The 24,977-nt window shown below is 47.7% G+C and overlaps 2 protein-coding genes and 1 long non-coding RNA gene across 3 annotated transcripts in view; all 3 read right to left on the reverse strand.

Moving 5' to 3' along the window:
- Nucleotides 1-3,752: 3,752 nt before the first annotated feature.
- LOC142906328 (ZP domain-containing protein-like) lies at nucleotides 3,753-5,152 on the reverse strand. Its single transcript, XM_076053907.1, has 4 exons — nucleotides 4,851-5,152; nucleotides 4,663-4,759; nucleotides 4,169-4,340; nucleotides 3,753-3,910 (listed from the first exon to the last, which is right to left on the reverse strand). The coding sequence occupies exons 1-4, from the start codon at nucleotides 5,048-5,050 to the stop codon at nucleotides 3,807-3,809; spliced, it is 573 nt and encodes a 190-aa protein (XP_075910022.1). The 5' UTR covers nucleotides 5,051-5,152; the 3' UTR covers nucleotides 3,753-3,806.
- Nucleotides 5,153-6,670: 1,518 nt separating this feature from the next.
- Nucleotides 6,671-8,310, reverse strand: LOC142906331 (uncharacterized). Its single transcript, XR_012930147.1, has 3 exons — nucleotides 8,202-8,310; nucleotides 7,467-7,538; nucleotides 6,671-6,856 (listed from the first exon to the last, which is right to left on the reverse strand). It is a non-coding gene; the product is annotated as an uncharacterized LOC142906331 (long non-coding RNA).
- Nucleotides 8,311-13,131: 4,821 nt separating this feature from the next.
- Nucleotides 13,132-24,977, reverse strand: part of LOC116956108 (ZP domain-containing protein-like) — a 129,031-nt gene continuing 117,185 nt past the window's right edge. Inside the window, exons 2-8 of the mRNA XM_076053903.1 lie at nucleotides 16,644-16,715; nucleotides 15,203-15,387; nucleotides 15,009-15,109; nucleotides 14,331-14,633; nucleotides 14,143-14,239; nucleotides 13,635-13,806; nucleotides 13,132-13,390 (exon numbers count right to left, since the gene is read on the reverse strand). Coding sequence (XP_075910018.1) covers nucleotides 13,287-13,390; nucleotides 13,635-13,806; nucleotides 14,143-14,239; nucleotides 14,331-14,633; nucleotides 15,009-15,109; nucleotides 15,203-15,387; nucleotides 16,644-16,715 — 1,034 coding nt within the window. The 3' untranslated portion in view covers nucleotides 13,132-13,286. The remainder of the gene's footprint in view (nucleotides 13,391-13,634; nucleotides 13,807-14,142; nucleotides 14,240-14,330; nucleotides 14,634-15,008; nucleotides 15,110-15,202; nucleotides 15,388-16,643; nucleotides 16,716-24,977) is intronic.

Raw genomic sequence — 24,977 nt, forward strand, 5'->3', positions numbered from 1 at the left:
CCTGGTTTCCGAGACGGACCTCGAGGGAGATCCTTCCCAGCAACCCCATCCCGGCTGCGCTCGCGGTGTGCAGCGCGCAATCCGGGGCCTGCAGGCGGCTCACGTCAACCCCGAGCACGCTGCAGTGCGCGGCGCTCACGAGTGAGGCTACGGCCCCCGTGTCCAGTAGGATCCGGGTGCGCTGCCCGTTCACCTGTTCTTCCACCAGTGACGTGCCCCCCGTGATTCCTGCCACCAGCTCCCGTAGCCAGTCGCCCGTCCTCACCGCGTCCTTGGGTGTTGTGGCCGTGACCTGTGTGGGTGTCACTCGCTTACCATTATTATTATCGTCGTTTTGTTTCGGGACCTCGTTGATTGCACCCCAAGGTGGTCCACCCTCTAGGGGGCGTTGGCGTTTTAACCCCGGCGCCTTTCTAGCGCGGGCGATCTGGGGACAGTCCCTCACCAGGTGCCCTCGCTGGTCGCACAGGTAGCATGCTCGGGGAAGGGCGGTGGCCCCGTAGGAGCCTCCCCGCCCGCTCCCTCTTTCCCCTCCCGTACATCGTTGCCCAGACTCCGCCTCTAGTCGGGCTACCCTCCCGGCCAGCCCTCCCAACTCGGTCTGAACCGTCTCCACCGTAGTCTGCAGCGTAGTCATATGTGCCCGTACTTGGGTTACCCTGTTGTCCACTTGGGTTACTCTCTCACCCACTTGGGTTACCTTGTTGTCGATCCCCCCGATGCCCGCCTGTATCTCCGCTACCCATCCTGGGGTGGTCTCGCGGGATACCGGAGGCCCCCTTTCCCGACCCCCTACCGTCCTGGCGAGCTCCTGTTCCTCCTCTTCCTCCTCGGTGGACAGACTTGCGATGGTGCGCTCCCGTCCCAGTCCTCGGAGCTGTGCGCGTTCGCTAGAAATTATTTCACATTTGCGCACGCGCTCGACAAGGGCATCAAAGGGGAGGCGCGTACAGTTCACGTCTGGCTGCCACCACGCCGTGCGCGCTAAGTATCGCTGGATTTTCTCTGCGGCCAGCTCCTCAATCGCTTCCGTGGTGTACCTCGGGCGTGCGATCTTTGTTAGCTCACGCACATCCTCGGCATAATCGCGCAGGTCCTCGCCGGGTTGGCGACGGCGTGCCTCTAAGTCCGCTTTTGCCTCCTCCTCATCGCGCGTACCGAAGCGCAGATCAAGTCGGCGCATCGAGTCTGGGTTTCCTGCCGGTGAAGCATCGCCCTCGACCGCCCTGGGGCCCGCTAGTGCTTCGCCGGCACCCGAACGCGACGCTCCCCGCCCGCGCAGTCCCACGCACCAATCACACGCGGGTAACCGGGGGTTAGAGGTCGGAGGGTAAGCGACGTCGTTCGTACCCACTCCGGCGATTTGGGGGATTGGGTTAAACGGGTTTAAAGGGCTATGCGATGGGCATGCGTGCGAGCTGGGTATCCGCTCGCAATGGGGGAGTCCGCCGCCGACGGTTTGTAGCGCCCACACCCCACGCGGCGCCGCTCCACACACGCGGCGACCACCGCGAATAGCGAGCGCACCCACGCTTCCACTCTCTTTCCACACCCTCGCAAAAACCACACCAGTCCGTTATGTAATCGCCGACGATTTATTCCACCGGGTCGGCGAGCCCTTATTTAACCGAGTCAGTCGGGATCGGCGGGGCAGGACCAATCTATCTCTCGATAGTCGGCACTATACTCTACCTGTCCTTCTCCCCTTTACCCTCTCCGGTTTTCTTTTTAAGCTAAGTCCCAACTCCCTCTATCTCTCCCTCCCTTACTCACGGTTCGTCGTCACTGCCGGCTGGTCCTCGCGGCGCGTCGATACGTCCCACGGACGTTCGCGCGGCTGGACTCGGGAGTTGGCGGGCCTGGGGTTGACTCGAGTAGCCAGAAACCCTTTTTCCTTCGCCCTCACTCGCTTTATTCTTTCAACATCAAAAGGGCTACCTGGTGCCGACTCGCGGGCCAATCAGCTCGCTGGGATCACCCGCCAATCGGTAGGCCCATCTGTATCCCAGCATCCCCCGGGCCGTTGCTTTCAGCGACGTCCGCATCTAAATTTACCTGCTCAGCGGCCATCCAGCCAGAGGGCGACCCTGCTTTCCCGCCGCTCGTGGCTCTGCCCTCCTCCCTACCTGCCCTGCCGACCCGTGTGCGTGAGGTGCGTACTAACCGCGGTGGCGGGGCAGCCCCGCCGTGAACATGTCATTTCTACTCAAGTCACGGCGCCACGGTGTGTGTTAGCGTCGGAGGAGACCGTCCAATTCCCTGGCCACAGGAAACCGTGAAGATTATCCCTTTACGAGAGCTTCTGGGTGAAAACCTGTCGGCCAGGGTGTCTCCCCACGCGCTCTAATGGTGGGGGGAGTGCGTGCGTGTGTGTTCCGGTGGGGGGGGTGGGGAGGTGGTGGGGTGGAGCAATGTCAGCCTCGTCGCTCGGGGCGCGAGATCGCAGGTGGGCCACCCGCCGATCGGCTCCGTGGCGGCGGCATCACACAACTCCATCTCCCTTCCACTGTCTTCCAAACTCTGTCTCCCAAACGCTCCACACTTCAATTCCCCCTGTTGTCTCCAAACTCCAACTTCCCGCTCCAATTGCCGACCCCCCAATTTATCCCTGCTCTCATTACGCCCCAATTAATCAGTCCACGGCTCAACGGCACTCCGCGTGATCACACACCTGCTTCTCTCCAGACTTCCCGACGCCTCTCCGGCCCCGGCAATAGTACCAACCAATCACAGCCGTCCTTGGCTCTCCCAGCTTAATTGCCCAAACATAAACCCGCATTGTATTTGCCTTCGTTACAGGCCGACCCAACATGACCCGCACTGTCTGTTTCCACGCAATATGCACCTTTCTACTCCACATATGTAATGGAAATAGAGCTATATGCACAAAGTACACTAGTGGCCACTGGAGGTAATGACAGGAGTATCAGTTGTGAATGGAATGGTTGAGTTACAAGCAAGAATTAGGGCCATTGCAGTCGGGTACCGTGAACGGGTCCTCAATAAAGTGCCTTCCTAAGATGCATGTCCAATCGCCATTACACCCGTATTAGTTGTTTTTGGAATGGATCCACAAAATCCATGTTTTGGTTAACTGTCATTCGTGCCAAGAATGGAAAGTATCTGTATATAGGACTGAGGTTTTACAAAGATTCAGTGGCATACTTTTGATCATATCTTACACATCTTAAGGCCCCATATGGCACAAGATGGGTAAGCAAGAGGAAACGAGAAGAGTGAATAGGATGTAAAATGGTGGTGGCAAAGGCGTGGAATACACGATTAAATTAGTATATTGATGGGAAACTGGAGTTGGGGACCGGGAACACGTTAGGCGTGGGGCAGATAAGGGTTAGCTGTGGCGATCACGTGGGTTTTCGGAGAAAACAGACGTCACAGCATTTATTGCCAATGTTCTTTATGATTCAGGGGATCAGTTTATTCCAATTGACCTTTCCAGTCCTAATGTTGCGTTATATTTTGAGAGACTTGTACCAAGATATGCTCGCTCGATCCATTAGAAGCAAAATGTTGTCAATTGCATTGCTTTCTCTCTCCAGGGGAGACACCTCGTGGTTGTGGCAGCTACATTTTAAAGATTAACACGTCAGCTTATATTGGAGCTGCTTGCATTAAGATCAACCCAAACTGGATCTTTCAAGGCAATGTTTATTTTAGTTTCTACCCAGGAGATAAGCAGGCAAGGCAACGAGGTGTAGACGTTATGCAATAAGCACCAATCAAGCCAAAAAAACGTTTGCATCCTTGCTTTATTCCATGCCGTGGGTGCATGTTAATCATCTGCATCACTTCTTAGCCAGCATTCTCTTCGAAGCAAAACCCAAGCCCAAGAGGATGATGGAAGCAACCACTGCAACGGCCACGACACCAGGGTAGTTTAGGATCTCCGCTGTAAAAGGGAGAATAGACGGGGAAAGTGGGTTAATTGGACGTCATAGAAATACACTTAACAATTAGAACACACCAAGATGCACTTAAAACTGGGAAATCATTTAAGAAATATGCAAGTACTCAATTGTAGCTTGCTGGATTGACTCCACCGCTAGAGGGCCTAGAGTATTGAAATAGAGACATGGCCAAAATCAAAAGCAAATTATCATCATGTTGCTTTGCAAACCAGCACGACGCTAATGATAGGGCAACGCACAGCGGGATAGGGCGGCATCCTCGCTGTAGACAAAGGGTCCTCTGGTGAAGATGTAGACCGGGGTATCCACGGTTTCCAAGCTGCTCCTCCTCTTCCTGGCCAGACATCCTTGCTGGCAGCGAGAGGCAGTCAAAGAAGTCTTGCAAGCTATCATTGCAGCGTGGACGTACACCTGCAGAGCATAATGAAAATAGGGAGGTTTTTTAAAAAAGGCATTTGCAATTGAAGGGGATGGGAATGCCCCAGAGACAAAGATTCCTGCCAGGTTTAACCATGGGCAATTCAATCATCAGTAAGCAATGTTTCACCAAGAGGACCCGTTTGGCCAGTGGACGTTAATACAATTGTAGATTAAAGAGGAAAAACCCATTCCAGAACACAAGTCCTAAATTTGGCGCAAATGCGAGCAAGTTGCAAGGCTAAGTGTCGCCAAGGCTAGACCCTGCCACCCAAAACTCGTGATCGCTTTTAGCATGGTGGGACGTTGAGCTCACGTATTTAGTATCTTGAGCAGTGAAGGCGAAGGCTGGGAAGGTCAAGCGGCGGGCAGTGGCGGTGACGGTGACGTTCACGGTGCTGTCACGCAGACAGCTAGAGAGAGAAGGGCCACAGATTAAACAGGTGGTAGGCTCGAGTACATTTTAGGCAGAGTCAAGCACCAGAGGACAGAAAAGCTACGCACCCCTCTTTCACGAGATAGTATTTCCGCGGATCAAGGGGGTCACTGGTGGGAGTTGCATAGAGGTCGATGGTGAACAGGGTAAGGCCGAGGCCAGTCTTGAGGGACATCTGGAGATAGAGGGTTTGACGCAGCTGCACCACTAGGGGGTAGTCGGTGGGCAGGTATGGCGCCAGGAACGTAAAGCTTTTGTAGAAATCCATCTTCAGTTCCAGTTCAGCATACACGGTTTGGTTGAGCACAACCTTTGTGCTGTTGGGCTGGAGTGCCGATGACGACAAGAGCTTCGTCCTCGGAATCTTGCAGCTATTATAAAAAGGGGATAAAGGGAAGAGCATCACTGTTTAGGTCTGAAGACATTAAATCCTATCATTACAATAGTAGATTTCAGTTCAAACTATGGCACATCAAGTACTTGTTCACGTGACCAAATGGATTACGTGAATAAGTACCAATAACAATGTTTTTCAGTTCGGCAGCAAGTTGTGAAACGAATGACAAATTTAGCTTTTGGATTTTAATTTGAAAGGCATGCCAATCAGGACAATATCCAGGAAATGAACGGAAGGGTTAGATCGCGTTTATTTATAAATGTGTCGTAACCCTCCACCACCCGACACGGCCAATCAGCAAAGAAAAGTGTCACGTTGACAAAAGACAAATAATTCACTACTTCAGCCCACCGGTGTGTTGAAGAGTTAATCCACATTTACAGTTTGAGTACGACGTTTCGCTGGTAAATACTTCCAGCATCATCGGGCAATTCGCCAGAATGGTAAAGCCCTCGCTTGCTCCCGGTTTTATATAGAGCAGAAGAGTGACGTCATCACTTAACTCATCAGGTGCAGTGATTAGAGGCGGAGGGGGGGGTAATGTAATTATATAATCGATTAGTAATCAGTCATTGGTTATGATTAGTAATTCTTTAAATCAAAATGTAATGTGTATTATTTAATAATACGCTTCCAGGCCGCACTGAGCCGGTAGCTGTCAGAGCGATTAAAGTTATTCTTGTTCCTCTCAATTTCAATGGATTCTCAGTGCGGCCTGGAAGCGTATTATTAAATAATACACATTACATTTTGATTTAAAGAATTACTAATCTACAACTCATTACTAATCATAACCAATGACTGATTACTAATCGATTATATAATTACATTACCCCCCCCTCCGCCTCTAATCACTGCACCTGATGAGTTAAGTGATGACGTCACTCTTCTGCTCTATATAAAACCGGGAGCAAGCGAGGGCTTTACCATTCTGGCGAATTGCCCGATGATGCTGGAAGTATTTACCAGCGAAACGTCGTACTCAAACTGTAAATGTGGATTAACTCTTCAACACACCGGTGGGCTGAAGTAGTGAATTATTTGTCTTTTGTCAACGTGACACTTTTCTTTGCTGATTGGCCGTGTCGGGTGGTGGAGGGTTACGACACATTTATAAATAAACGCGATCTAACCCAAAAACCTTTATTATGAATAATATTGGTCGCGAAAGCCTACGTGTTAAACTGAACGGAAGGGTCGTCACGGCAGGCTTGGTCACGCCATTACGTGGAATGGCAAGAACGCAGTTTAGAAGACTGCGAGACCGTACGTGTCAAGCATGGCTTTTGGTTACATACATTGCATTGACCATGATGTACACGAAGTCGTAGGTGATGATGCCAAACGTGGTACTGGGCAGAGAAATCGTTTGAGAGAAGACGAGGTCTGTGCTCGTTTCCTGTAGGGGGGAAGATACAAGGCACATTAGATTTGTTTTTAAAAAGCAGGAAGTTAAGAAAAAGCACTTAGGAAAAAGTTTGATATTAGAGACCTCAAAGAAGGTGCCACATTCTCCGAGCGAGATGTTGAACGTGATGTACGGTCCTGTTTCCGACAATTTGCATGCAGGAGTTGCAGAGTTCATGACGAGATCAGAAGCGCCGTAGCCCAGCAGGACGCTTTTCGCGATCTTGGCAGACATTCTCTCATTGACGCACTGCACCTCATAGGTGACACCTGTACATCAGTCCATTAGGAAACTCAGGACATCAGCTTCACAAAAGTTCGCAGCACATATGGATATACAAAGTGGGTCTAATAGATCGCAAAATACTCATTAGGAAGAACAAAGCGCGGCATTTAAACATTTCTGAAATGAGACCCATAACCATTAGCGCAGGCCGAAATAATTAGAGCCAATGCCAGTGCATTGAATGTTGGTTATTTTTTCCAACTGGTTAGTGCTGTGGTTTCAAGGACTAGTCCGTTCTTGAGCTGGTGCATTACATTAAGCAGAGCAGGTCTCGTACACGAAATACTGCACCCGATAAACATTGCATGGGTTCAACCACCTACAGCTTTAACTACATTAGCGCAGCCAATATTTTTATGACCACGCCCTGAAGTGGTTAATTAGACTGCAATGAATATTACCAATACACACCTGCTTGTCGCCTGCACCCTCCAAGCACATCATTTCAACACCACCTTTGGAAAACTTCAGAAGTTGCACAATTGAACGCAATAAAGGACGCAACAAACCCTACGGTGCAGATATGGTCCAAGGCATCAAAAGTGTGATGACTCTAGGTGGCAGTCATGTTTACGTGCAAAGCATTGAATATACCTGTTGGGATCGTAGATGGGGGCAATTCCTCATCATCGATCGCCCTCATGCCACGATTAGCAGCTCGATGTCCTTTAAGAGAAGAACGACACAAAGGGAAGTTAATGTCACATCAAAATAAGATTAGAAACAGCTCGTACACTCGTGCAACAGCGCATCTTCGGTTTAGTCATTACGCTTGCTTGACACACTAGGTCAAGACCAAACTTCTCCCATTTTGCTAACCAAGAAATGTAACTGAAAGTTATTTAATTTAAATAAAAAACTAAGTTCATTCTAAAGTCAGATGGAAGTTCAAAGGAATACAGAGGGAATGAGAGTTGCTTACCCCTACCTTACAGCACACCAAGCTCGAAATTGTTCTGCTCAACATACAAATCGGTATTGGTTAAACATTCTAACGCTAAAAAGGTCCACCAAAAAACTGCCGATAGCAGGAGGTTACGTCGGAAAACTCGCAAAGGGTTCAATTTACGATGGGTGACGTTTAATTTTACTCAAATGGGTTCACACACGAAATCCATTCTAGTGTGAAGATTGCCAGTCAATACGCAAAAAGGCGACGCGATTCTCAATGATGCTTTTGTGACTAAACAAAAAACGTAATAACCAGTTAAAAACAAAAACAATTCAATCCTGCACTGCATATGAGTTCCCACATGCAGTTCTGTCGAACATTCAACGATTTTTTTTTCCAAGTGAGGGACTGCGTGGTGCGCAGTGCAAAATCCTCACCCACGAACCCAGAATCCGCAAACAAAACACCCACAGCACAGAGCACCACGACCCAACGAAGAAAACCCGCCATCTTAATGCTCACGCGAGATAACCGCAGTGGGTCTCTTGTTCGGCCATTTATAATGGCTAAGCGTTCCCTCTGATTGGTCGCAGTGGCACGCTGTTCAATTAACTTTCGAGCCACTTATTGTGTTTCGATTGCAATGCAATTACATGAATCTAGTATGCACGCATTTCTCGTCAATGAAGGAGCGTACAATAGCTTGTATTGAGGTGGATGAGAACAGCCTGCAAGGTCATAGTGATTAGGTTATTTGATTAGATTACAATAATGAGCTGTGGAATCACTTTTATTACTTTTAATGAATGTGTTGAAATTGTATGCGTGAATGATTATACTCCATCAAACAGATAATTAAACGTATTTACATGTGTCCAATCTTGCCGCATCTTGCAAGCTCGGCAGGGCTGAACTTGGTTTGTGTTTGGATGATTGACCGTCAGTGCATCAGGCCACAGATTGCAGAGCAGCTGGGATATAGCAGAACAGCAATCTTCTTCTTTCGTGTGGCTGATGTACATGCAGAGCAACAACTACAATTTCACATTCAGGTGATCAAGCCAGTTAACGGCGTCAGGAATAGCGGAGTGTAACGCTGTGACGTATCCATCGTATTTGTAGATCGGGCATTACGTCGATATATGCTGTGCGGTTTGTTCTGCGTTGGGTCTAGCAATGGACTCAGCTCATATCAACAGTTTTTCATTCATTAGGAATACCTTTGGGTTGAATCTATTTTTTTGGAGCCCTCATCAATGTCCTCTCGTTTTTTGGGTTTTCTCAGAGTATGAAAGTTTCCTCCCATGTTTCCAGCACATATTACTGGAATTGGCTAAATACTCTGCAGCCCTTGATGGCCCCAGACAATTCCATGGAGGAGTTGAAGCAGCATCTACAGCAGGAGTTAATGCCAAAAAATTACGTAATTCTCCTGCTGCCCCAAACTTGTCTCGCCACCTATGCATATTGTTCTTCTGCACTGACAAGTTATTGAGAAGGTTAACAGCTTTATATATCTCAGCATTATTCGTCACTTAAGACTGTCTTTTAGGACACACATGGACCGCATGGCCAACAAGATAATAACAAAATAATATTTACTTATACCGAAACAGACGCTGTATTACACCTCGACATCGCCTTAATTTCTAGTTTTAGCCACAATCCTGCCCACATTTCATTTTTGTGACATCATCTACCGCCTACCATAGAACTCTGTACATTAATTCAAATCTATCCTCCCTTAATATCCAGAGAGACCATCACTGGGCAGTCTTCATCTTAAACGTCCTCTCAAACAAATCCACCAGTTTCGGAAAGTAACACTTCGTTCCTCCGACTCCCACCCATAGCCTTAGAACTGCCCTCTTTATTCCTACTTAACATTGCATTTGCTAAAATTTTGTTTGGTAAATCGTTTTTTCACTTTACTGGAATATCCTTGCCACTTATCTGTAGCTTGGTTTCCTTCCTTCAATCTCCCTCTTTATTTTCCTATTAAACTAAAACACAGGGCTTACTTGTGTGGTGAGTCCAACTGAGTCGCAGACGTTGTTCTTTAGAGGAAACACTTTTCTTGTAACATCAACCCCTTAACACAAAGGGGTAACTGCCCCTTCATCAGATGCAGCCTAGGCTGGTGACCACCCAGCTAACTACTCTATACGTAGGAGTTACAGCGATGAAGGGTCAGACCCTCACTCAGGTCCCCGACCGCGTGTTGATGCCTCGTAGGACGTAGAGCTTCCAGCTTGTAGACGTGGAGCTCCAGCTTGAAGAATGCAGCGACCCTGGTCCCTCGCAGGGACCCACCTTATATCCTCCCGGGTCGGGGCCAATCTGCCCTTGGCCCCGCCCGACTTCTCGCACATTCTAGCTCCCTCCCGTTTCCTCTCGAGAGCTCTCCCCGGACACGTGATCACCCTCTAGCCCCCCCATCTGGGGTCCTCTCTGTGGACACTCCGGATCACAGATTTACGGGGTCAACCAGAATGCCATGGCCTGAGGCAACCCTGCCCCTGGGCTGACTATCCCCCATTCCCTCTTGTGGGAGCCCACACTACACGCTATGCGTGGTGTCTGCGCTATCCCAGCGCTCACCAAGCCCCGCTATGCCTGGTACTACACCCACATGTGGGGTGTACGCGATGACAGTGCATCGCACGCCGTGCTGTGCTAGAGCCGGCATCACACACCAACCCACCAGGTGATGTCAGCGATGTAGGGACTTTGCATGCCACGGCCCTCTTGGGCCGGCACCATACAGTGACATCCCTGATGCCACTACACTTGCACCTGAACCTAACAGTTGTCTGGCGCATCTTGCTCCCACATGTTTACAGACTTTTTCAATTCACATGTGTTTGGCACTGAGATGAAAATAAACTTGACTTACATATGTACCTAACTTTCTGGTGCTTTTTGCTCTCATTATATTGAGTAGACGTGAGCCCCCATTGCCACACAGCCACTTTGCAGCCTCCTCCTCCTCTAGCACGTGTGGGGCAACCACTCTGCACTGACGCACTTCACAGCCGAAAATAATGTGCGCAATGGTGTCCTGCTCCCTGCATTCACACGGTGACCTGTCACGTATGCCCCATCGAATTTTGGAAGCGGCACAAACTCCCTGGTCACACCGCAAGCGGTTTAACTCCACCCATTGGTGCCTTAAGAAGTCGAAACCAGGCATCTGGACGGATGGACCACTTGAGGTTTTTGTTCGGCACTTTCACGGCTCTCTATTCGTCACTCCAGACAGTGTGGGTATCGCACACACTCCACTCTTCGGACTGTGGTATTGCCGATACTGGGTGTCGGGACTTCATGCACACAGTTAGTCGCTTGAAAATGTCGACATGAAAGGGTAACGCTAGTGCCACGTGTAGTTTGTCTAGCATCTTGGCCGCGAATATTTGGCGGGGGGGATGTTGCACAGCACAGGCAGCCATGGTCGTGGGGTTGTCCTTGTAGGCGCAGCTTTCTTGTACCAGAAAATAAGCTACGCCCTTAAGCTGTGGGAGCAATAGGTCTGACGCGTGTTTGAGTTGTCTTAAATCAAACTGTTTCTTTATTTCTTAGTTGCACAAAAACGAGCGTTTTCTAAAGTTATATCTTCACCTGTTCACATACTGCATCACCCTGTCGCACGTACTGTGTCACCCTGTCGCACGTACTGTCACCCTGTAGCACTTGTCGCACGGTCAAAAGACTATCCACTCGCTCCCCATTAGCTCTTCTCGTAGCTCCCCGTTTATACTGTTAAAACCGGAAGTGATGTCATGGGTTCAACCAACGGAGCGTCTAACCACAGGGGGATTTCTACACAGTTGGGATATTCCAAATCAATTTATAACCAGTCCGTCAACAAATGTACTTCAAATCTATATACAGAAATGATACAGTCACTTTGTCTTATGGCTCTTACAGTCCCCATTGCTCCTGAGATAGTTCTCACCGTGACATTTATCTTAATGTCCACCAATTTGGGGTGAGCTGATCGAGTCCATACGGGTGCACAGTATTCCACTAGAGACAGGTCCGCCATTTGTAGTGACCGGGCACAGGCACCGCACGTTGAGCCAGCCAGGCCAGCAGTTTGACGAGGGTAACTTAGCAAGTCTCATCTAGGTGAGAACACTACGTCAGGCTCCTGTACAACGTCACTCCAAGGGACACCGGCTGCTACAGGTACGACAGCCCCGGCAGAAACCAGCTTGAGTTTAAATTGTCTCAGCTATGCAAAGGCAAATAAACAGAAATGTTTTGTTTTAACTTCAAATCAGAAACTGGATATTATACATAAATTGCTTAGTTTTTATTCAATAGAATTTCGTAAGATAAATACCTTCATTACGAATTTGTTGTTTAACTCACTTTTCTTAAGTGGAACGTAATTTATACTAATTTAATGACAATAGCGTCTACATGCGGAGTGCAAGTGGCCACAGAAGTTCATGCCAGCGGTTTCAGTTGAGAGTGAACGGACTGGTGGATACAGGAATGATCGAGGACGGTAGTCTACAGGTGGAGCCAGCATCCAGTCAGCAAGAAGGATCGTGAAGGGGTGTGGCCTCAGTTGGTCTACAAGGGAAATGCCCTGGAGACTTTGGGCCCTTGCAGGCAGGTCAAGTGAACGGGTCTTCAATGAAGTGCCATCAAGAGACACGTGGAAATCGTCATTACACCTGTATAAGTTGTTTTTGGAATAGATCCACAAAATCCATACTTTTTTTGGTTATCAACTGTCATTAGCGCAGACAATGGAGAGTTTGGGTCTATAAAGACGATCGTAGTTGTGCACTTTTGACATCTTATCCTACACTGATACATCACCTTTACGAGGTTACTATATGGTATAAGATGTGCAAGCAAGAAACGAGAAGGGTGGATGGGAATGTAAAATGTGGTGGTGGTGGTGGCAAAGGCGTAGAATAAACGATGGAAATTAAATTAATAGATTGATGGGTGACCATGTGGAGGTGGGGACCGGGAACACAATAGGAGTGGGGAGCAAAAGGTTCAGCTATGAGAATAATTGGGGTTTGAGGAAGCTCGGATATCAGACAGCGTTTGTTATAACGCCACCTACCTATACTCGCTTCTGTCCAGTGTTATTTAAAAGGATTTTCAGAAGAACAGTCTAGTCCAATTAACCTTTCCAGTCCTAATGTTGCGTTATATTGAGTCTTGTACCAAGATATGCTCGATCCATTAGTGGCAAAATGCTGTAAATTGCATTGCCTTTTATTTTCCAGGGAGACCCTCGTCGTGGGAAGGGGGCAGCAGCTTCATTTTAAACATGAACTGAACACGCTCCGTTACTTGACGCTCGCTGCTTGCATTAAGATCTTCAACCCAAACAGGATCTTTCAAGGCAGTGTTTATTTCAGTTTTTAACCAGGAGACAAGCATGCAAGGCGACTAGGTGGAGCCGTTGTGCAACAAGCACCATTCCTGCCAATATATTCATTTGAATCCTTGCTTTATTTCATGACGTGCATACATGTTAAACATCTGCATCAGTTCTTAGCCAGCATCCTCTTCGAAGCAAAGCCCAAGCCCACGAGGATGATGGAAGCAACTGCTGCAATGGCCACCACACCAGGGTAGTTCAGGATCTCCGCTGTAAGGGAGGCAATAGATGGGGCAGCAGGTAAGGCGATGTCAGAAATACATTTTACAATTAGAACATGCATTTAAAATTGGGAAATCATTGAAGAAATATGCAAGAGTAATTAAGTCTAGCATGCTGGATTTACTTTGGTTAGAGGGCCTAGAGTATTGAAAGAGATCTGGCCTAAAGCAAGTGCTAATCATTATCATGTTGCTTTGAAAACCAGCACGACACTAATGATAGGACAACGCACAGTGGGATAGGGCAGCATCCTCGCTGTAGACAAAGGGTCCTCTGGTGAAGATGTAGACCGGGGTATCCACGGTTTCCAAGCTGCTCCTCCTTCTCCTGGCCAGACATCCTTGCTGGCAGCGAGAGGCAGTCAAAGAAGCCTTGCAAGCTATCACTGCAGCGTGGACGTACACCTGCAGAGCATAATGAAAATAGGGAGGTTTTTATGAAAAGCACTTGCAACAAGGCGATGGGAACGCCCCAGATACCGAAGAGTCCTGCCAGGTTTGAATGTACAATCTAATTAGCAAGCAATGTTTCACCATAGGGACTGTTGAGCCAGTCGAAGTTGAAACAATTGTTGATGAAGAGGAAAGTCATTCCCAAACCGACGTCCTAAATTAGACAAATGTTTGCAAGTTGTAAATTTTCTCCAGGACATTCTTGATGCAAGGCAAAGCGTAGCCAAGGCTAGATCCTACCACTCGAAGTTCACGATCGCTTTTAGCATGGTGGGACGTTGAGCTCACGTATTTTGTATCTTGGGCAGTGAAGGCGAAGGCTGGGAAGGTGAAGCGGCGGGCAGTGGCGGTGATGGTGACGTTCACGGTGCTGTCACGCAGACAGCTGGAGAGAGAAGGGCCAAAAATTAAGCAGGTGGTAGGTTCGAGTACATTTAAGCCAGAGTCAAACACTAGAGAACAGAAAAGCTACGCACCCCTCTTTCACGAGATAGTATTTCCGCGGATCAAGGGGGTCACTGGTGGGAGTCGCGTAGAGGTCGATGGTGAACAGGGTAAGGCCGAGGCCAGTCTTGAGGGACATCTGGAGATAGAGGGTTTGACGCAGCTGCACCACTAGGGGGTAGTCGGTGGGCAGGTATGGCACCAGGAACGTAAAGCTTTTGTAGAAATCCATCTTCAGTTCCAGTTCAGCATAGACGGTTTGGTTGAGCACAACCTTTGTGCTGTTGGGCTGGAGTGCCGAAGACGACAAGAGCTTCGTCCTCGGAATCTTGCAGCTATTATAAATATGAAGGGGATAAAGGGAAGAGCATCAGTGTTTAGGTCTGAACAAATGGAATCCTATCATTACAATAGTAGAGTCCAGTTCAAACTGTGGCATATCAAGTACTTGTTCACGTGACCAAATGGATTACGTGAATAAGTACCAACAATCATGTTTTTCAGTTCGGCAGCAAGTTTTGAAGCGAATGACAAATTTAGCTTTTGGATAACATCTTTAAATTTGAAGGCATGCCAATCAGGGCAATATCCAGGAAATTAACATAAGGGTAACCACGACAGGCTTGGTCACGCCTTTACGTGGAATGGCAAGAACGCAGTTTAGAAGACGGCGAGAACGTACGTGTCAAGCATGGCTTTTGGTTACATACATTGCATTGACCATGATGTACACGAAGTCGTAGGTGATGATGCCAAACGTGGTGCTGGGCAGAGAAATCGTTTGAGAGAAGACGAGGTCTGTGCTCGTTTCCTGTAGGGGGGAAGATACATGGCACATTAGATTTGTTTTAAAAAAGCAGGCTCTTAACATAAAGCACTTGGGAAAAAGTTTGATATTAGAGACCTCAAAGAAGGTGCCGCATTCTCCGAGCGAGATGTTGAACGTGATGTACGGTCCAGTTTCCGACAGTTTGCATGCAGGAGTTGCAGAGTTCATGACGAGATCAGAAGCGCCGTAGCCCAGCAGGACGCTTTTCGCGATCTTGGCAGACATCCTCTCATTGACACACTGCACCTCATAGGTGACACCTGTACACCAGTCCATTATGAGACCCAGGACATCAGCTTCACAAAAGTTCGCAGCACATGGATATAAAGTGGGTCTAATAGATTGCAAAATACTCATTAGGAAGAACAAAGCAGAGCATTTTAAACACGTTTCTGAAATGAGACTCAAACAATAGCGCAGGCCAAAATAATTAGAGCCAATGCCAGTGCATTGAATATTGGTTATTTTTTTCCAACTAGTTGGTGCTGCGGTTTCAAGGACTAGTCCATTCCTGAGCTGGTGCACGCCATTAAGCAGAGCAGGTTCCGTACACGAAATACTGCACCCGATAAACATCATAGGTTCAACCACCTACAGCTATATCTATGGTTTTTATATATTTATTATTTTATTGTTTCCCTTCAACGTGACTTTACTGAAAGAGCTAAGAATATAGCTATATCTACATTAGAGCAGCACATTTTTTCATGACCGCGCCCTGAAGTAGTTAGACTGCAATGAACACATTCCTGCAGAAGGGGCTGGTAGGAACGTTGGTTGCTCGGTCAGCGGCGGCGTGGTGCATTCCACAAATATGCCCGGCTGAGGGCAGACACAAGCCGGCGTGAGTAGGTTACATGTTGACTTTTATAAGGGCACCACAGGGTGACTATCCCCTCCCCACCCTACACCTAGTCCCTCCCCTCCCATTTTTTTGTAAATATTCGAATGTCCGGATAAACGTGGACAGACATGCACAAGAATTAATCCCGGTTGCGCTTCCAGTCCACTACGCTTTGTACCAGTACCACCAGTACAAATGGGCGCTAGTCGGCGATGTATTTATACATCCAGATTCACGTGGACAGACATCCACAATGAATCCCCTGCCTCCTGTGAATTAATCCCAGTTGTGCTTCCAGTCCATACAAGGGCACCACGGGGTGACCAGCCCCTCCCCACCCAGCCCCATCCCTCCAAACCCCACCCCTCCCCACCCAGCCCCACCCCACGTGGACAGACATTCACAATCAATCTCCTGCATCCTGTGAAATAATTACGGTTGGGCTTCCAGTCCACTACACTTCCTACCAGTAATATTACCAATATACACACCTGCTCGTCACCTGCACCTCCAAGCACATAATTTCGTCACCACCTTTGGAAAACTTCAGCAGTTGCACAATTGAATACAATAAACGCCGCGACAAACCCTATGGCGCAGATATAGTCCAAGGCATCGGAAGTGTGATGACCCTAGTGGCAGTCATGTTAACGTGTAAAGCATTGCTTATACCTGCTGGGACCGTAGATGGGGGCAATTCCTCATCATCGATCGCCCTCAAGCCACGATTGGCAGCTCGATGTCCTTGAGAAAATCGACAGAACAAAGGTGGAGTTAATGTTGCATCAAAATACGAGTACAACATCCCGTATACTCGTACAACAGCGTATCTTCCATTTAGTCATGAAGCTTGTTTGACCATGGTTAGGCACACTAGGTCAAGACCAAACCTTTCCCATTTTGCTAACCAAGAAACGTAACTGAAAGTTATAGGATTGAAATAAAGACACATGTCAGTTCACTCTACAGTCAGATGGTAGTTCAAAGGAATACAGATGCAATGAGAGTTGCTTACCCCTACCTTACAGCGCACCAAGCTCGTAATTACTCAGTTTAACATACAATCGGTATTGGTCAAACATTTTAATGCTAGAAAGGTCCACCAAAACCCTGCCGATAGCAGGGGGATACGTCGGAAAACTCACAAATGGTTAAATTTGCGATGAGTGACGTTTAATTTTACTCAAATGGGATCACACATGAAATCCATCCTAGTGTGAAGCTTGCCAGTCAATGCACGAAAAGGAGACGCGTTTCTCAACGATGCTTTGACTAAACAAAAAACGTAATGACCAGTTAAAAACCAAACCAATTAAATCCTGCATTGCATACGAGTTTCCCCATAGAGTTCTGTCGAACCAACGATTTTTTTCCAAGTGAGGGACTATGCAGTGAATACAGCGCAAATCCTCACCCACGAACCCAGAATCCGCAGACAAAACACCCACAGCACAGAGCACCACGACCCAACGAAGAAAAACCGCCATCTTAATACTCACGCGAGATACACCTCAATTGGTGTCTTGTTCGGCCATTTATAGTCGCTAAGCGTTCCCTCTGATTGGTTGCAGTGGCACGCTGTTCAATTAACTTTAGAGCCACGTATTGATGACATTGTGTTTCGATTGCAATGCACTTACATGAGTCTGGTATGCACGCATTTCCCGTCAATGAAGGAGCGTACATTACCTTATATTTAGGTGAATGAGAATAGCCTGCAAGGTCATAGTAATTAGGTGATTTGATTAGATTACAATAATATGAGCTGTGGAATCACCTTTATTACGTTTAATGAATGTGTTGAAATTGTATGCGTGAATGATTATACTCCACCAAACAAATAATTAAACGTATTTATGTGTCCAATCTTGCCGCATCTTGCCAGCTCGGCAGGGCTGAACTTGGTTTGTGTTTGGATGATTGACCTTCAGTGCATCAGGCCACAGATTGCAGAGCAGCTGGGATATAGCAGAACAGCAATCTTCTTCTTTCGTGTGGCTGATGTACATGCAGAGCAACAACTACAATTTCACATTCAGGTGATCAAGACAGTTAACGGCGTCAGGAATAGCGGAGTGTAACGCTGTGAAGTATCCATCGTATTTGTAGATCGGGCATTACGTCACTATATGTTGTGCGGTTTCTTCTGCGTTGGGTCTAGCAATGGACTCAGCTCATATCAACAGCTTTTCATTTTCTTAGTTCTTTCGGTAAAGTCACGTTGAAGGGAAACAACATAATAATAAAATATATATAAAACCATAACACAAACGGTCGTCTTCATGTGTGTTGGTTTGCATACATTTATTTTTAAACGCTGTATTTATTTATTTATAAAAAACGTTTGCGCCACGCGCAGCGATTTGGCAGTTTATTTAGGACTAGTCCATCTATATTCTGAAAAGAGGAGGGGGGAGACGATTTTTTTATATATAATGTATGCTGTCTGAAAGCCACTGTAAGCGTGAACAATCAATTAAGACCTGAAATGGTTTATCACACCTGAAGACGACCGTTTGTGTTATGGTCGAAATGTCGTGTGAATTGTTATTGTTTTATATATATTTTATTATTATGTTGTTTCCCTTCAACGTGACTTTACCGAAAGAACTAAGATTATAAATTACTGCAGTCACGAAAGCTTTAAATCAAAGCTTTTCATTTATTAGGGCTGCCTTTGGGTTGAATCTATATTTTTGGAGCCCTCATCAATGTCCTCTCGTTTTTTGGGTTTTCTCAGAGTACGAAAGTTTCCTCCCATGTTTCCAGCACATATTACTGGAATTGGCTAAATACTCTACAGCCCTTGATGGCCCCCGACAATTCCATGGAGGAGTTAAATCAGCATCTACAGGAGGAGTTAATGCCGAAAAATTACATAATTCTCCAGCTACCCCAAACTTGTCTCGCCACCTATGCATATTGTTCTTCTGCACTGACAAGTTATTGAGAAGATTAACAGCTTTATATATTTTTGATTTAAAGCTTTCGTGACTGCAGTAATTCATATTCTTAGTTTTTTCGGTAAAGTCACGTTGAAGGGAAACAACAAAATAATAAAATATATATAAAACAATAAAAAATTCTCACGACGTTTCGACCATAACTCAAACGGTCGTCTTCAGGTGTGTTGGTTTGCATACATTTATTTTTAAACGGCGCATTTATTTATTTATAATAAAAAAAAGTTAGCGCCACGCGCTGCGATTTGGCAGTTTATTTAGGACTAGTCCATCTATATTCTGAAAAGAGGAGGGGGGAGACGAAATTTTATAATGTATGCTGTCTGAAAGCCACTGTAAGCGTGAACAATCAATTAAGACCTGAAATGGTTTATCAAATCTTTCCAATGATTGCTAAGATAGAATCCATCTTCTCGGTTGAAATTGTCTCTGTGCTTGTATATGTGGATAGCCTCATGAACGAATCTCTCATGGAAGCCAGATGGCTTACAAAGAACCTCTGTCTTGGAAAAGTCAATGGCATGTGAGCCTACTGAATTAGAACAATGATCTGCCACGGCCGAGGTGTTGGTCCTACCGTGTTTAAGGTCTGCTTTGTGTTCACGAATGCGGTCCGAGACATGGCGTTTGGTTTCTCCAATGTAACTACTACCACAGAGGCAACTTAGTTTGTAGACACCAGGGTATTGTATGTCCGGAATCACATCTTTTACAGATGGAACCAGATCACGGATTTTATGCAATGTGTTGAAACGGACCTGGATCTTGTGTTTATTCAAGATTTTGGAGATCTTTTTTTGTGATCCCCGCAATGTAGGGTAAAGTGATGGTTTTGAAAGGCTCCTCAAGAGGGTTCTTCTTCATGGTTTGAGTGATAGCTTTGCGGATTGTATAGTCGGAGTAACCATTAGCCCTAAGAGCTTGGTGTATGTGCTTGAGTTCACTGCTTATGTGTTCCTGGTCGGATATGCATTGGGCTCTATGATACAGAGTCTTGATGAGAGAATTATTCTGTGATGGATGGTGGTGGGAATCCGGTTTCAGCTAAGCATCCGTATGGGTAGCTTTCCTGTAGACGGAGTGGCTCATTGAACCATCAGGTCTCTTTTTAATTAGGACATCCAAAAAAGGTATCTTGCCATCTATTTCGACTTCCATGGTAAATCTGATGGCTGGGTGTATGGAATTGATGTGGTCGAAGAATTGGTCTAGAGCAGGCCGGCCATGTGGCCAGATGACAAAAGTGTCATCCACGTACCTCTTCCATAAGGTTGGGCGCAGAGTGGCAGTCTGGATGGCGTCAGTCTCAAATTTCTCCATGAAAATGTTAGCTATAACTGGAGAAAGGGGGAGCCCATTGGGGTGCCCTCAGTTTGTTTGTAGAAAGTTCCATTCCAAGTGAAGTATGTATTGGTTAAACAGTGTCTCACCAGGGGGGTACCTCAGTGTTTAGTCCTTGATGAACCAAGTCTTCAATGATTGCAATGGTGTCAGGTACAGGAACCTTGGTGAATAAGGAAACTACATCAAAACTGACAAGCAGGTCGTCTGGGGACAGGGAAATACCCTTGATTGTCGATACCAGGTGAGTAGAATTTTGTACCGCAGAGGTGGTCTTTCCAGTGAAAGGACGCAGGATTTCAGACAAAAAACGAGCTAGTTTGTAGGTGGGGGAGCCGATTGTAGAGACTATGGGACGAAGGGGTGTATCTACTTTATGTATTTTTGGTAAGCCGTATAATCTTGGTGGCCTGGCAGCAGAAGGTTTCAATGAAAACTGTTTAGATTGATCAGTTAATGCAGTTGAATCAGAAATTATTTTGTTGGTTTGTGTGACGAGGCTGTTGGTGGGATCTCTTTTTATTTTTGTATAATTACCATCGTCGAGTAATTCTTTAATTTTGTTGTTGTATTCTATTTTATCTATGATGACAGTAGCATTGCCTTTGTCAGCTGAGAGGACTACAATATAATTCCTCTTTTTTAATTTATATAATTCAAAACGCTCATCTTTGCTGAGGTTGCTAGCTGGCATCTTAGCGTTTTTGAGGGTTGCAGCGATTTCAGATCTTGCTACGTCTGCAGCGATGTGACCCAGGCCCCTGAGAGCAACGTCTACTTGGGCAATTATATCATTAACTGGTATGTGTATATCTCGGCATTATTCGTCACTTAAGACTGTCTTTTAGGACACACATGGACCGCATGGCCAACAAGATAATAACAAAATAATGTTTTCTTAAACCGAAACAGACGCTGTATTACACCTCGACATCGCCTTAATTTCTAGTTGTAGCCACAATCCTGCCCATATTTCATTTTTGTGACATCATCTACCGCCTACCATAGAACTCTGTACATTAATTCAAATCTATCCTCCCTTAATATCCAGAGAGACCATCACTGGGCAGTCTTCATCTTAAACGTCCTCTCAAACAAATCCACCAGTTTCGGAAAGTAACACTTCGTTCCTCCGGCTCCCACCCATAGCCCTAAAACTGCCCTCTTTATTCTTACTTAACATTGCATTTGCTAAAATTTTGTTTGGTAAATAGTTTTTTCACTTTACTGGAATATCCTTGCCACTTATGTGTAGATTGGTTTCCTTCCTTCAATCTCCCTCTTTATCTGCCTATTAAACTAAAACACAAGGCTTACTTGTGTCGTGAGCCCAACTGAGTCGCAGACGTTGTTCTTTAGAGGCAACACTTTTATTGTAACATCAACCCGTTAACACAAAGGGGTACCTACCCCTTCATCAGATACAGCCTAGGCTGCTGACCACCCAGCGAACTACTCTATACGTAGGAGTTACAGCGATGAAGGGTCAGACCCCCACTCAGGTATCCGACCGCGTGTTTATGCCTCGTAGGAGGTAGAGCTTCCAGCTTGTAGACGTGGAGCTCCAGCTTGAAGAATGCAGCGACCCTTTTCCCTCTCAGGGACCCACCTTATATCTTCCCTGGTCGGGGCCGCTCTGCCCTTGGCCCCACCCACCTTCTCGAGCTTTCTAGCTCCCTCCTGATCCCTCTCGAGAGCTCTTCTCGGACACGTGATCACCGCCTAGTCCCCCCACCTAGGGCCCTCTCTGTGGACACTTCGGATCATGTATCCACGGGGTCAACCAGAGTGCCATGGCCCGGGGCAACCCTGCCCCTGGGCTGACACTCTCCCACTCCCCCTTGTGGGAGCCCACACTACACGCTATGCGTGGTGTCTGCACTATCCCAGCGCTCACCAAGCCCCGTTATGCCTGGTACTACACCCGCATAAGGGGTGTACGTGATGACAGTGCATCGCACGCTGTGCTGTGCGAGAGCCGGCCTCACACAGCAACCGACCCGGTGATGTCCACGATGTAGGGACATCGCACGCCACGTGCCTTACAGTGACATCCCCGCTGTCACTACACTTGCACCTGAACCTAACAGTTGTCTGGCGCATCTTGCTCCCACATGTTTACAGTTTTAATTCGATTCACGTGTGTGTTTGGCACTGAGATGAAAATAAACTTTACTTACATCTGTACCTAACTTTTTCTGGTGCCTCTTGCTCTCATTATATTGAGTGGATGTGAGCCCACATTGCCACACAGCCACTCTGCAGCCTCCTCCTCCTCCAGCACGTGTGGGGAAACCACTCTGCACTGACGCACTTCACAGCCGAAAATAATGTGCTCCATGGTGTCCTGCTCCCCGCATTCACACAGTGACCAGTCACGTAGGCCCCATCGAATTTCGGAAGCGGCACCAACTCCGTGGTCACACTGCAAGCGGTTTCACTCCACCCATTGGTGCCTTGAGAGGTCGAAACCAGGCATCTGGACGGATGGACCACTTGAGGTTTTTGTTCGGCACATTCACGGCTCTCCATTCGTCACTCCAGACAGTGCGGGTATCGCACATACTCCACACTTCGGACTGTGGTATTGCCCACACTGGGTGTTGGGACTTCATGCACACGGTTGGTCGCTTAAAAATGTCGACGTGAAAGGGTAACGCTAGTGCCACGTGTAGTTTGTCTAGCATCTTGGCCGCGAATTTTTGGCGGGGGGATGTTGTACAGCACAGGCAGCCATGGTCGTGGGGTTGTCCTCATTGCTCCTGAGATGGTTCTCACGGTGACATTTATCTTAATGTACACCAATTTGGGGTGAGCTAATCGAGTCCATACGGGTGCACAGTATTCCACTAGAGACAGGCCCGCCATTTGTAGTGACCGGGCACCGGCACCGCACGTTGAGCCAGCCAGGCCAGCAGTTTGACGAGGGTAACTTAGCAAGTCTTATCTAGGCGAGAACACTACGTCAGGCTCCTGTCCAACGTCACACCAAGGAACAGCGGCTGTTACAGCTACGACAGCCCCGGCAGAAACCAGCTTGAGTTTAAATTTTCTAAGCTATGTAATGGCAGAGAAACGGAAACGTGTTGTTTCAACTTCAAATCAGAAACTGCATATTATGCCTAAATTGCATAATCGTTTATATTAAATATAATTTTTTAACAAGAGCAATACGTTTACTACGATGTTTTCTTCTGTTTAACTCACTTTTCTTAAGTCAAACGTAATTTATACATATGTAATGTTCGATTTAACTCGGACAACTTCTGTCTTTCTCCGAACACCGCTTTATTTACAACTCTCAGCATGTCCTCCACATTCCACAGTATCCTGGTCGCCACGGCTCGCCCGCCGTGCTTCACTCGACTCGCTCGCCACCTTTGTCTCTCCACACCCCACGATAACTTCACTTACTTCCCACGATTACTTCGCTTACTCCGCCGCTAACTTCTTCGTCTCCGCTCTCCGCTATCACCGTCGCTATGTTCTCTCCACCGCTATCACCGTCACCATGCTCACTCCACTGCTACTGCTTCATCCCTGTTCAGCGCTATCACCGTCACTATGCTCACTCCACTGCTGGCTGTTCTCGTCTTCAGCTCCGCTATCGCTACGCTCTCTCCACTGCTGGCTATTCTCGTCTCAGCTCCACTATCGCTACGCTGTCTCCACCGCGGGCTATTCTCGTCTTCAGCTCCGCTATCGCTCCATTCTCTCCACCGCTAACTACTTCGTCTTTGTTCAGCTTCGGTATCACTACGCTCTCTCCACCACTAACTACTTCGTCTTTGTTCAGCTCCGCTATCGCTACACTCTCTCCACCGCTAACTACTTCTTCTTTGTTCAGCTTCGCTATCGCTACGCTCTCTCCACCACTAACTACTTCGTCTTTGTTCCAAGCTTCGTCTCCAACTGTTAGGGTCGCCGGCCCCCGGGATCTCTCCCGCCTGCGACCCTGTCCGCGAAGGACCGACGCTCCCAGACTCCCCACTAGTGTGGGAGCTGCCGCCGCTGCACTCCTCACCGGGCAGGGAAAGGTCACCGCTCTCCTGTTCCCCCCCCTGTGCTGTCCCCCCCCGAGTCCGGGTTTCCTGCCGGTGAGGCATCGCCCTCGACCGCCCTGGGGCCCGCTAGCGCTTCGCCGGCACCCGAACGCGACGCTCCCCGCCCGCGCAGTCCCACGCACCAATCACACGCGGGTAACCGGGGGTTAGAGGTCGGAGGGTAAGCGACGTCGTTCGTACCCACTCCGGCGATTGGGGGGATTGGGTTAAACGGTTTTAAAGGGCTATGCGATGGGCATGCGTGCGAGCTGGGTATCCGCTCGCAACGGGGGAGTCCGCCGCCGACGGTTTGTAGCGCCCACACCCCACGCGGCGCCGCTCCACACACGCGGCGACCACCGCGAACAGCGAGCGCACCCACGCTTCCACTCTCTTTCCAAACCCTCGCAAAAACCACACCAGTCCGTTATGTAATCGCCGACGATTTATTCCACCGGGTCGGCGAGCCCTTATTTAACCGAGTCAGTCGGGATCGGCGGGGCAGGACCAATCTATCTCTCGATAGTCGGCACTATACTCTACCTGTCCTTCTCCCCTTTACCCTCTCCGGTTTTCTTTTTAAGCTAAGTCCCAATTCCCTCTTTCTCTCCCTCCCTTACTCACGGTTCGTCGTCACTGCCGGCTGGTCCTCGCGGCGC

This window comes from Petromyzon marinus, chromosome 63 (genome assembly GCF_048934315.1).
Source record: "Petromyzon marinus isolate PM22_M1 ecotype Great Lakes invasive population chromosome 63, UKy_Petmar_22M1.pri1.0, whole genome shotgun sequence".
Classification (NCBI taxonomy): Eukaryota; Metazoa; Chordata; class Hyperoartia; order Petromyzontiformes; family Petromyzontidae; genus Petromyzon; species Petromyzon marinus.

What these genes read in the sequence shown, in the direction of transcription:
- LOC142906328 (XM_076053907.1), bottom strand. Translation starts at nt 5,050, where the DNA reads ATGGATTTCTACAAAAGCTTTACGTTCCTGGCGCCATACCTGCCCACC. An exon ending in TACTATCTCGTGAAAGAGGG is followed by an intron (nt 4,760 to 4,850) that starts GTGCGTAGCTTT and finishes TTCTCTCTCTAG; the next exon opens with CTGTCTGCGTGACAGCACCG. An exon ending in CTGCTCAAGATACTAAATAC is followed by an intron (nt 4,341 to 4,662) that starts GTGAGCTCAACG and finishes TATGCTCTGCAG; the next exon opens with GTGTACGTCCACGCTGCAAT.